This window comes from Halyomorpha halys, unplaced genomic scaffold (assembly GCF_000696795.3).
Source record: "Halyomorpha halys isolate HHAL.00 unplaced genomic scaffold, Hhal_1.1 Scaffold98.1, whole genome shotgun sequence".
Classification (NCBI taxonomy): Eukaryota; Metazoa; Arthropoda; class Insecta; order Hemiptera; family Pentatomidae; genus Halyomorpha; species Halyomorpha halys.
Genome location: NW_027107309.1, coordinates 2422175 through 2434666, shown reverse-complemented (window position 1 = coordinate 2434666; position 12492 = coordinate 2422175). Strand labels below are relative to the sequence as shown.

Genomic DNA, 12492 nt, shown 5'->3' with positions numbered 1-12492 from the left:
AACTCCATTTTGACAAGATACTTACTTGGAATCCACACACTAGACTGAAACGACAAGAAACTGCTCGTAGATTCCGATTGCTACAACACTTACTTGACTAACGCTCTAAACTTCCCATTCACTACAAAAAATTAGTATACACTACGATAATCAGACCAATTCGGAGATATGGAATTGAGCTCTGGGGCTCTACCAATCTATCAAATTCCTCCCGCACCCAATACTTACAACCCAAAATCCTTGATTCTCCTTATTACGTCACAAATAAACTCATTCACTAAGATCTTAACATCCCATTCGTTGCAGATTTGACCCAAAACAGATATGCGCCTTTTCATTCCAAACTCCTTAACCATCCTAACTCATTAATTCTTAATCTTTCATCCTTAACAATCCCTGATAATCCTCCGAGGCGTCTGAAAACAAGATGGCCACGGGGCTTCTAATTTAAATTAATGTTTGAAGTACCACCAATGGGTGGTTCCTTCCCAAGATTTTCAAATATGAAACATACAACATATTTACTTATTGTATTTATTATTTGTACAGTTGTAAATCACATTAAATAAAAAAAAAACAATAAAAAAATTGTGTACTAATAGACATGTGTATGTCTCATGGTTCTTAAGATATAGTTTTCCTAAAATATATTCACTGACTACTGTTTTTTATTTTATTTATTTTTTTTTTATGAAATATTGCTTTTTAGAAAACTATCTCGGGAACCATTTGCAGAGATAGCTCTGCTAGGCCTCATATTTTAGCAAATTTACTCTACTTTAAATTATGTTCAATTAGGTTAATTATTTGGTGTTGTAAATAATTTAAAAGATATGTAACTCCAAATGAAAAATTAATATTATTTAACATTTGAAACAGCCGTCATTTTGTATTCCCCTCACTATACTTGGAAGACAGAATTTTGACTAGTAAGTTATACGTAGTTTTCATTAAATAAATAGAAAATTGGGGTGAAATAAATGACTTTTTTTTTTTCCACGGAGCTCATGTACTATTTTAAAATGGTCAAGCAACAAATTAATTTTTTAATGAAATACTTGAATAGGACTGATCAATCTGCAAAACGACTTCTTTATAGGTATCTATTATTTGGACTCTTCAGTCAATAAGGCAATGTTTGTCCTATTCTAAAGGTTAACAAAAAACATTTTAAACTTACAAGAAATAAAATTTTTGTCATACATTTCAGTTCCTTAAAGAATTTTTTTTTAAATATTTATTTATTACTATTTACAACTGTACATTATAATACACTTGGTAAATCTGATCTCAGTTAAATTGGAGTGTTACAGGCGTGTAGAGAAACTACCAATTGGCAGCACTCTAATGTCGTTTACATTAGCAGGTCTTGTGGCCATCTTCTTTTCAGGCACCTCGGAGGATTGTCAGGAATTGAAGAGATTGCAAGGTTAGGAACTAGAGGGTTTGAGTGGTTAGGGAGTTTATAATGGAAGGAGTCATATCTGGTTCGGGCTAGATCGGTTACATAGGGAACATTAAGGTCTTTATGTATGATTTTATTTGTGACAAAGTAAGGAGCATTGAGGATTTTGGATTGTAAGGATTGAATACGAGAGGAATTCGAAGGCCTTAAAGGATTAAAAACAATTTTTGTCTCGTAATAATGAATAACAAAAAAAATTGAAAGTCAAAGTAAATAAATTTTTTTTTTTTTTTATATATTTCTATTCTTTAAAGAATTATAATCAAAAAACAATTTTTGTTCCATCCTAATAATTAACAAAAAAAAATTGAGTTACGGGAAATAAAATTTCATTTTTTTATACATTTCCATTCTTTTGAGAATTAATAAGAATTTTTTCTGCCATTTATTATTGTCCAAAATTTTTGCTATATTAGTCCTCAGTCCAAATTCAGCTCGTTATGTTTTATACCTACAGCACTATTCCAGGATCTGCTATAATGCCATGTAGGTAAATTTTAATTTATTCCTTGTTTTGAACTTCAAATTAATATTTAAGGATACACCTTCCTGGATACTGGAGATTAGAGCTAAGTAGGATATAACAAAGACTATTAAAAAAACCAAATCATATTAAGTTTAAAGTCATATTTTCTGGATTTTTGTGAACATGTCATATCTATCATCTGAGTATGTGTATCAAAAGAATAAATTAGAGCTAACGACTTTTGTCAAACAGATCAGCATTAATCCTTTCTATATTAGTAAAGTTGCTAATTACTTATAAGGGATGAACTAGATAAAAATTTTTTAGTAAATTTGAATTATAACTATTCCTTATTCTTATAAACGTGAACTCTCAGAAAATGAAATTATAAAAAATAAAATAAAATGGAAAAAGGTAAAAAACTCTCCAATAGACCCTTTAAAAGTTAGAATTAATTTTTCATAAGTATGTTTTCGTAAGTTATTACACTACAATCACATATTTTCGACCAACACTAAAAAAATTAATCCCTATTAGATAATTTATAAAAAGCAATATATTAAGAATATATATAATAATTACCTTGAGAACACAATTGCTGTTAACTAGGAGGTTGCCTGGCTTAATATCCCTGTGTAGGATTCGAGCCGAGTGAAGGTACTTGAGGCCTGAAAAAAAAATTTAAAATAACATATTAATTTAATGATGCATGATACAATCGATTACAGGACTAATAATAATGATCATAAGCCGACCTTGCTACGCCTTACTGAAGGTAGCAATTTAATTTTTTAATGTGAAATATCATTGAATTGACCTTCTTAAGCAAAAGGAGAGGAATATGTCGATGTTGAGTTAAAGGAAATGAATTTAAATTTGAACCTAATGTTTATTCGTCAGACATAATGTTCACATTTGATATCTTGGAGAGCCCGCAAAAAGAGTTAGGAGTCTCAGAAAGAGTATCCCAAGTGTCCTACGGGACCAGAACGTAATATAATGAGGGGACCGGTTCCTGGAGGCCATCAAGAACTCGTTCTGTCCGTCTGCAGCCTCCAGTCTTCGGTTTGTCGGGGAGATCTTCAAGGCGGGGAGAGGAAGCTATGGTATGGAAGGGTATAACCTTACCTTCCAAGGCAATGAATGCCTCAAGGCCCTCATGTGTTCATCCAACATCAGCTAGTTCAATGGAAAAAGGTTACTTACTTCCAGAAATTATAAATTCAAAAACTTACATTGTTAACTTTTTTTCTTTTAGCTTCCCCACTATTTCTATTCAGTGCATAATTACAAAGCGGCGCACCGAATGGAAAGAGTGTATCAAGGAGATGACGGCCTATTTGAGATTAACATTTTAAGGTATTTTTTTAAAATTAATCCACTCGAGCTCCAAAGAGTCTGATTACGACACAGCCATGCCTATATTCCAAGATTAATGATACGGACGTTACATAATAAAATCTAAGGGAAGAGTCGTTTCTGAAATATATGCGTGTCAAGAAAAGCACTTTTATTTTCGGTAATAGCAAAAGAAAAATACATAATTTGATAAAATCAACGCTGGACCATTTTCATACTAATCCTCAACTTTCCTTTATCTTTGGACCAAATAGGACAAGCCGTATATAAAAATATAGGTCCCAAGAAAAATACATTGTCGCATAGCTTATCAAAAGTACTTGATGGACTTGATAAAAATGATACTTTATCATTTTACATAAATTTTCTTCCGAATTTGGACAAATCGGACTAGCCGGTGTTGAAATATAGGAGTCAATGAAATATATTTGCGCATGCGTTATCAAAAGTAGTAGGGAGAGTTTTATAACAGTGATGCTGCATAATTTTTATATCAGATTCTTAACTTTCTTCTAAATTTAACAAATGTATGAGTCGCTCTGGAAATATACTCGTTTAGACGAATTTTCGTGAACATGCGTGAACGAAAGTTAGCAAAAGGAATTATATTAAATTGATATGGAACCCTATATAGTATGGTTATTACAAATTAATAATAATAATGTAACCGTTAAAGACAGTTCTGAAAATAAAAAGAAATTGTATTTTCTTACTATATAAAAAATTATAATAATAAAGGAATTATATTATTTGGAAAGTGTCACCACCACTCATAATATCTACCAATGAGCTAATACCAAAATCGACAGCAGTATTAGTATATATATAGACGATAGTATTAGATTCTGAGGATATTGTTTTTTTTTTCGACAAGAATACAAATATTTCCAACCCAGGTTGTGAGGAAATAAAAATATGAATAGGGATTCACCTAGTAATATAGTTATAATGATAAAATCTCTATTTTCATGCGCGGTTTCCGTTATACGAAATTTACCATTTCTAGTCCGGTTAGAAAAGTAAATAAATTAGAAAACCGTCCCATGTGAAAAAAAATCAATAAATGTACAAAATAAAAATAAATAATACCGCACACTGAATATTAATAAACGGGAAGCGATCTATACATACTTATAATAGATCGCTTCCCGTTTATTATAAGGATTAACTACTAAAATTATTTATTAGATTGAAGGAAACCATTTCATTCTGGGTGTTGATACGATATTAATTTATTTAAAAATAGCAAAAGCTCTAATTGTTTCCGGTCTAATTTAGAAAGGAAAAACTCAAAAAATGACCAGATGAATTAATGAACATGTTTTCAAGGTTTAGAGCGGACAGCAATTCTCTGAGTTGAAAAAAACTTATTTGGAATTAGATTAATGACATAAAATATGGGCTTATAAATAAATTGAGGGGGAAAAAAAGTGAGCAGCAATGATCCGTTACTAAAGTCGTATTTTAGTTTAAAAAATAGAAGAAAATTGAATTAATTTTTTTAATTAATATTTAAAAACTGGGACCAAATGACACATGTGGGAAAAAATTAGAAACTAAAAAAAAAACCTTTAACATTTTACATTAATATAATTAATGTGAATCTCATAGGCATAAGTGCAGCTTTTGAAGTTTCAAGAAAAACAAAATCTGCAAAGATTTCTGTTATTCCTTATTTACTATTTTTTTTTTTATTTATTCTATTTTTTTTTTGTTTATAAATCACTTTTATTGTAATATCATTTTTAGTACCACCTGAAGCGTTTATACAAACCTAAGTTAGTTATTTTACCAACTGCCATGACTGAATTGGGAGCTACTTGTCAAATATGAAATTAGTCATCGGTATACTAAACAAAAAATATACATCAATTTTACAATAATTTTGGTATTAACTATGGGTATTTTAGGAAAGGTTCCTAATTTAGACAAAAATCCTTCGTTCGAACCGAGAAACTATCTAATATCACATTATTATTAACGTTTTTTCAGTAGTACTAGTTGAAATTGTCCTCTATTAAAATAAATTTTTTATTTGTAAAAACGTCGATATTAAAAATGTTTTTAAATCAGGAGTGCATTTGTTTCAATTTATAAGCTGTAGTAAATCTAAAAATAATTATTTTGAATTTTTTTTTGGTTACAAAAAAAAATGTTTTAAAATTTCATTGGTGAGTTCCTCTGGCTCTCCGAATCCACTGTATTGACTCACGACTACAGTAATGGAAAAGATAAAATTATCTGCCACAACCGCGTTTTTGCAGTTAGTAACACAGTGCAAACATTTTTATTATATAAACGAAAATTTTAGTTAATTGTTGCGCCAAATAGTGTGAGACAAGCCAAACCTCAGGGAATAGGACGTAACATTTTTGAGGTAATTCGACTCGTTCAAGGACTACCTGCGGTTTATGAACGAAATAATAACAACATAGCTTGGTATTTTTGCGGCACACACGATTCCCAAGCAAATGTTTGATAATTTTCTGAAGGAAAGGTAAATTTCTGCCACTGACCACAAATTGAAACAGCATAAGATTCCTGACACAGAACATTACCTAAAGATTGGTTTTTAGTAATGCTAAAAGGCCAGTAATCAAAATGGATTTAGTAATTTCAGGAGATGAATTTATCATTATCTTGTTCATGAATAGAACAATTGAATTTCTTGCTTAAATAGCTTATATAGTTTGTTAATTAAGGATAGAAATTTATCATTAAAAGAAGAATACAATTTCATAGACACTAATGATATTATGATTAATATAAAAATAGCAGTTTCTAAGTAAAAATAGAAACTATTTTGCGGTATAAAATAATAAATTAGATTTTATTCATAAAAACAAAATTAAAAAAAAAAAGTTCTCATTATAAACTGATCTATCCATCTCGACTTCATTGTCTGTTCTCTCTCTAATCATATTGATTAAGGTATAATAATTCTAAAAGCATTTTGTTTTGCTAACATATGTTTTTATAATTTAGGAGTAAGACAGGCGGATAAGTCAATAAAATTTGTAATTTTTCTTCTGTTTACACTATGTTTCTTAGGAAAAATCATGATTAATTTGCTTAAACGATTTAATATTGCGTTAACGATCCCGAATCCATGTGTTATGATCCCAAAAAATCTGTAGAGATCGAAAACACTTGGACTGTAAGAAAATATTGGATACCACTTAAAGGCTGTAAAACCTTTGTGAAGACTGGAATCCGAAGGTATGCTGTGATCCGAGACAAACCACCTTGATTATTTCTACTTTTGTGACGGTAATGTAAATGGTATAAAGTCGATACCAAAAGTTTTTGGGTTTACTTAAATGTACAATCAAATAAACCGCTAAGATAAAGATTTGCCCCAACCGATATTAACTGGCATATGTGAAAGCTTTAGATAATAATGATGAATGTATCATATATATCTGTAAATCACATTCTGGCCCCAGTGTGGAAAAATTAAAATTGGGTATCTTTGATGGATTAAAAATCTATAACCTAATATATAATAATAATAATAAATAAATAATAATAATTTTACAAGCTCTGTGACTCGCGTTCAATTGGAAGCAAGGAGAAGCATTCTATCAGTCGTCGACAATTTTTAGGGGACCAAAAATCAGCAGAATATTGTTAAGTAGGCGCCGAAATGGTTCACAGTTTTGAATAACTTGGTAGTAAAGTACATTTTTGGAAAATTATATAAATAGATTTCATACTTGGATGATTTCAGCAGAGAATGCTTAGTGCGTTTCCTCCAGGATTTGAAGATAATGGAGAAGAGATATCAAAGCCGGATGGAAAGACGTATATATGATGGCTGAGCATAACTGGACCTAACAAAGAGATAGTTGCGACCAACAATGTCCTAAACGATGGAGTCAAAATGTTTTTCTTAGAACATTTTTATTTATATTTTTGTTTCGGTTTGATCAATTCTAATTAATTCTCATCAGTAAGTAAATATAATAATTTATATACCTATTGTAAAATAAAATATATTGTTTTAATTAAAACTTGTCGGGTGTTTCATAATAGAAAGTCTCTTTGCTTATGTTGAAACTAAAGATTTAATAACAGTGACTTGTTTAAAAAACCTTCCCCCTCTCCTTCCCTAAAAATAAATAATAAAAAATTAATACGTTTTTCTCTTAAAATACAATATGAATAGACTTGATTTCAAAAATTGCTGTCATTTCAGATTATCAGATATTATTCATATTTTATACACCGTAAAATCACAGTCAGATAGGCGAAATAATGAAAATACTGAGATATGAACAGAGAGGATCAATGGAAGGAATGACCCCCCTACATGGAGATTATTTTCCACGAAAAAGTATACGGTATAATATAATGCTCGCAAATACCGAAAATATACAAAACTCTCTGATAAACCTACAAATTAAAAGAAAATAAAGACGACCCTAAACCGAAGAACTGTAATCCTCCCATCTACAACAGATCAAGAGGACGTTCACAAATAGAAGACAGATCTGAAGAGAAGAGTTATTGAGTGGAGATAATTCCAGTATTATACCGACAGTGATGGGAGCATTCGTTCTGGAGCCAGCACACCACCGCAGCAGACCTTCTTCATCACAATCCCATCACCATTTCTTTTACTCTTTACCTCAGTCCATGTTCATCTTCCTCTAATGCCCTTTCTTTTTTTCCTTTTATTTCCCACTCGTTTTTCAATAATTTCCACTCCTTCACGGCTATCCGCCTGTTGGCCCTGTTCCTTACTCGAGGCAGTTTCCTTTTTTACAGATGTACTAATCCGAGGTAAGTACCGCGGGGAAATTCTGAAAATTTCTACTGTCATTAAACCCGTAAAGGATTAATCTTAGCTTTCTCAATAAACGACTGAGAAATCGTTCGTCTTGGTTAAGGGTATTCATTTACTCTCTTATACTTTTTTTGAGACAAGGGTAGCTATATTTTGAAACTTTATACGAAATATAGAATAAATATGAAGTTAAAAGCTGATTCTCAAACTAAGTCCCTCAAAGGGATTCAATATTCAAGTTCGTTATAATTGTGACTTGGGAATCATTTCGTTCTAATCGACATGATGAATTATGATGATTATATATTTATTTGGCTATGCGGCCAATTGCAATATTCGTACAAACAGAGTTAGCCAGTACAATACATAGTTACATATACCACTGTTGATATTCTACCAGGCTAAACAATTAAAATCATTAATATAAACTAATATATATGAAGGGGACTGCGTGGTTCTAACTCCAAGTATCCGAGTTCGAATCTGCCTGGGCAGAAAATTGTTTTCTGTTACACTGTAGTCGTGAGTCAACCCTGTAGGTTCTGGAGCCCTATATATGGTATATTTGAGTGGATCGACATTAACAGAGATTGCACATTTATCGGAAAGTTTTAATTTACATTCTTAAGTAAACTATGGGAAAGCCGATCTTGAATAAAGAAGGATAAAATAAAATAGGAAAATTTTTGAACTAATATAAAAATAAAATAAGAGCATTTACACTCTCGACCTGAGGTTCCCCGAGCCCACTCTATCCCCGAATCACTCAAATGTTGTTTTAAATGTAGCTACGGATTGAGTCAAGGGTTCCATCAGTCAGTCAGACATCGATATTAATTAATTACTAGGTATCGATTGCTGGCAACATGCTTACTGTACTATTCATAGTTACTGCCATATCGATTCGGTAATCCTTTAAATTATAAATAAAAATAAAAAAGTTTAGGTTGATATCATTGCTTCAACAATACAACAAACCATTAATTAAACCAATTTTAATATAATTACTAACTGTTGATTTTATTGTTCTTTTACCCTTCTCTCTAGGGAGAAGATAAATAATGTATTGTCCATTATGTCAATATTGATTAACAAGATGGATTCCACCAAGTAATTGTTAATTGATTAGCCACTCACAGACAGAAGTAAGAAAATAAAAAAATATTCTCTGACGTAACTCATCAGACCTCAATATTGAATCGATGAAGGCTAAATCTATATACATCGATATTAGAGGACCCTATCGAAGGAGGAAGTTGCAAAGATATGTAGAGCACTGATAATGCTCTAGCGACTGATGATCCTCGATACTTCTTAGATTAGGTATTATCGACTGTTTCGCGCTTATGATAAGGTGTCTAAGAGATAGAATATGGGAAGATGAGAAAATAGTAACGAAAAAAAAAATCAATAAATAGTAAAGAAAAAATACATTATTATTAAATTTACGATATACCTATTCTCAAAGAAATTTTTAGTTTCGAGTTTTTAAAAATGTCATTCGGGGCATTAAAAATATTAATTGAAGTTCAACGCCCATCCAAACAATAAACATTGTATTTATATAGAAAATAAATAAATAACCTACAGCAAGATCATGCATCTGTTACTGTTTTTTTTTTTCTAGGGTTGGACTAAATAGAGGTAGGTTAAGAAAAATAGAAAGAAAGCCAGTTTTCAAAACAAAATGCTTTATAAATATTTATTTATTAACAAATATATAACATAATGCATTTTTTCCAAAATTGAAGCTATGTCAAAACCATTAATTATTTTATAAATATACGATTTACTGTATGTGAATCAAGAATACCGAGTATCTCTTCTATTTATAAATTCATCAATTCAGAACTTTATCTTCAGTTGACGATCATACTCAACAACTTAACATTCCAAATCAAGGATAATCGCCAAACTATTATGCCCTTTCCTTCGAATATAAAGGATAGAACAGGTTCATGATGGACAGGTCCGTGACGAAACACGTGATTTTCTACAATGTTCTGCTGAAACGCTTTTTATAGCTTTTACAAAAATTGAAACGATTCCACGCATTGTAGAATAAGAAACAAGGCAAGCGGAATTTTTTATACAAAAGAAAAATTTAGTTTTCAATTGCCAATCCAGACGTATTATAATATAATTGAGAATTTTTAATATGATTCTCGCATTATGACCAGCTATGTTATCAAAAAGTCGCTACCTGTGCAAATCTTCCCCTCCGGACAGTCCACCATATTCTAATCAAGTATAATCCTAGTGTATTATTTGAAAATCATTAAAATGTACTATAAAGTAAAAATCCTACAAGAATCAAAAAAATCAGTGACTTCCGATATAACATCAGTTTTGATCTCTTAGAAGGGTATCTATAAAATTTAATGAGTGAGTTTTCAGAAATTCACAAACTGTTATATACCTTGCATCTTTATTAAAGACTAGTTACAAAGTCAAACGATGTGTCCATTATAGAATAGAAGTCATGTAACCTGTAGCCTGACTTTTATCCCATCCGAAAACCAATTTTCGGAAATAACACCGACCTCACGGGACAGATATGACGGAAGGGTTGAGTTGGTTTGTAATTGGAACGCGGTTAGCTTTTCGGTTTTACTGCAGAGCCTGCAAACGCTTTGCTCAAATTAAAATACGGAAAACGCTTCACTGAATGGAAATATGAATAATGAAACTGATTTGCGTTGGTTTGAATTGAATCATGTAACTCATAACGTTGAAATGTTTGTCGCGAAAACCCTAATTTATATTAACCTTTACGTTTAACGAAATATTATTTCACCATTGCAGTACCGATGCCCGGGCCATTCTTTCGAAGGAGATAATAAAAAGATCCGACAAAGGACTAGATTGGAGATACTGTTCCTTTCTTCAGTACCAGCATTCCAGGAGATGAGTCACGGGTTTTGTCCAAAAAGTCCAGTGCACCATCAAGTCCAGAGCCTTCTTTGCAGACCCTAAACGTTAATGTGAAACTATAAAAGAAATAAATATAAAGGAGTGATTTAATATAGTATCCAATACAATACGGGAAAAAAATTGAGTATTTTTTATTCGCCATTTTTTTCTCAATTATCATTGTTGCATGATCCAAGTCCTAGAGACAATGCATTGGTTGATAACTCATTATTCATTTTGTACTACTTGATTTATCATTATCATTTATTTATTTTTTCCATTCTATTGTATCTATAACTTATCAATTCATATTGTAAACGTTGTCATATAATTTTTTTACATATATAAAATACATATATTTTATTTTTTATCTATATTTAATTACCCCATGCCTTAGGTCTTACATTTCTTACTTTATTTCATTTTTGTTTGTTCCTTGAAATATGTTTATTTTCACTATTCAGTCATTCCTTTACTTTTTTTTTTTAATATGTACGTACCACCACGACTTAAAAACTATCAAACTATCATTTTTATCCGCGGCATAGAACTACACAGTTGTAGGTGTTTATTTAGAATATTTTTCAAGGCCTATAAGAAGTACTGACTGTTTCATGAAACTTAAATACTCAGTTTCAGAGCGTTATATTCAGACGTATCGTGCGTGAGACATACTTCAATTCAAAGAGCTAAGACGGATCAAATACATACGACACTCAAACAACTGACTATGACAGAATTTATATCGAGGAGACATATATTTTTTTATAGCCTCCAGTACTGTACAAACCCATTATGCAGGACTCTGATACCTACAGGACGGCCACAAAGGTGACAGACACTCACAAACAGACCCAGATTCGACTGAGGACTACGAACTTGCTGACTACAGACATTCAGAAATCTGATGAGTTCCAGACAGCGGACTCCCATATATCAAACCCTATGGACCCATGGGGCTTAGAAGAAAAAAACTAAACTTAAATAAAGATTTATTTATAATCTTTAAATTTCTTTCTTGAGACTGGCAATTTTTTAAAAAATAATTCAACACACTATCCAAATTTTAGTCTCAAAACATTTATTTCATTTACACGTCCAACGTTTCGGCCAATTCGGCCATCCTCAGGGACATCTTAATTTACTATGAGACATTTAACCCTTTTAAAAAACTCTATACAGGCTATTCTGCCCAGGTCAAATATATACATCTATTAAGTCCAAAATACAATAACACCTAATAAGTTAAAAACATAAAAACCAGTCAAATATTTCTCTTTTACACACAATTTATACACTATATATTATAACCTCACATGTAACCCATGTTACATGTGAGGTTATAATATATAGTGTATAAATTGTGTGTAAAAGAGAAATATTTTGACTGGTTTTTATGTTTTTAACTTATTAGGTGTTATTGTATTTTGGACTTAATAGATGTATATATTTGACCTGGGCAGAATAGCCTGTATAGAGTTTTTTAAAAGGGTTAAATGT

The 12492-nt window shown here is 31.1% G+C and overlaps 1 protein-coding gene and 1 long non-coding RNA gene across 2 annotated transcripts in view; both read right to left on the bottom strand.

The window, feature by feature from the left end:
- Positions 1–12492, bottom strand: part of nmo (serine/threonine-protein kinase nemo) — a 347920-nt gene that overhangs the window by 22855 nt on the left and 312573 nt on the right. The window contains 1 exon segment of the mRNA XM_067045596.1: positions 2514–2599. Within this exon segment, the coding sequence (XP_066901697.1) occupies positions 2514–2599 (86 nt within the window).
- Positions 12328–12492, bottom strand: part of LOC136795355 (uncharacterized) — a 389-nt gene continuing 224 nt past the window's right edge. The window contains exon 2 of the long non-coding RNA XR_010842949.1: positions 12328–12447. This is a non-coding gene — a long non-coding RNA (uncharacterized lncRNA). The remainder of the gene's footprint in view (positions 12448–12492) is intronic.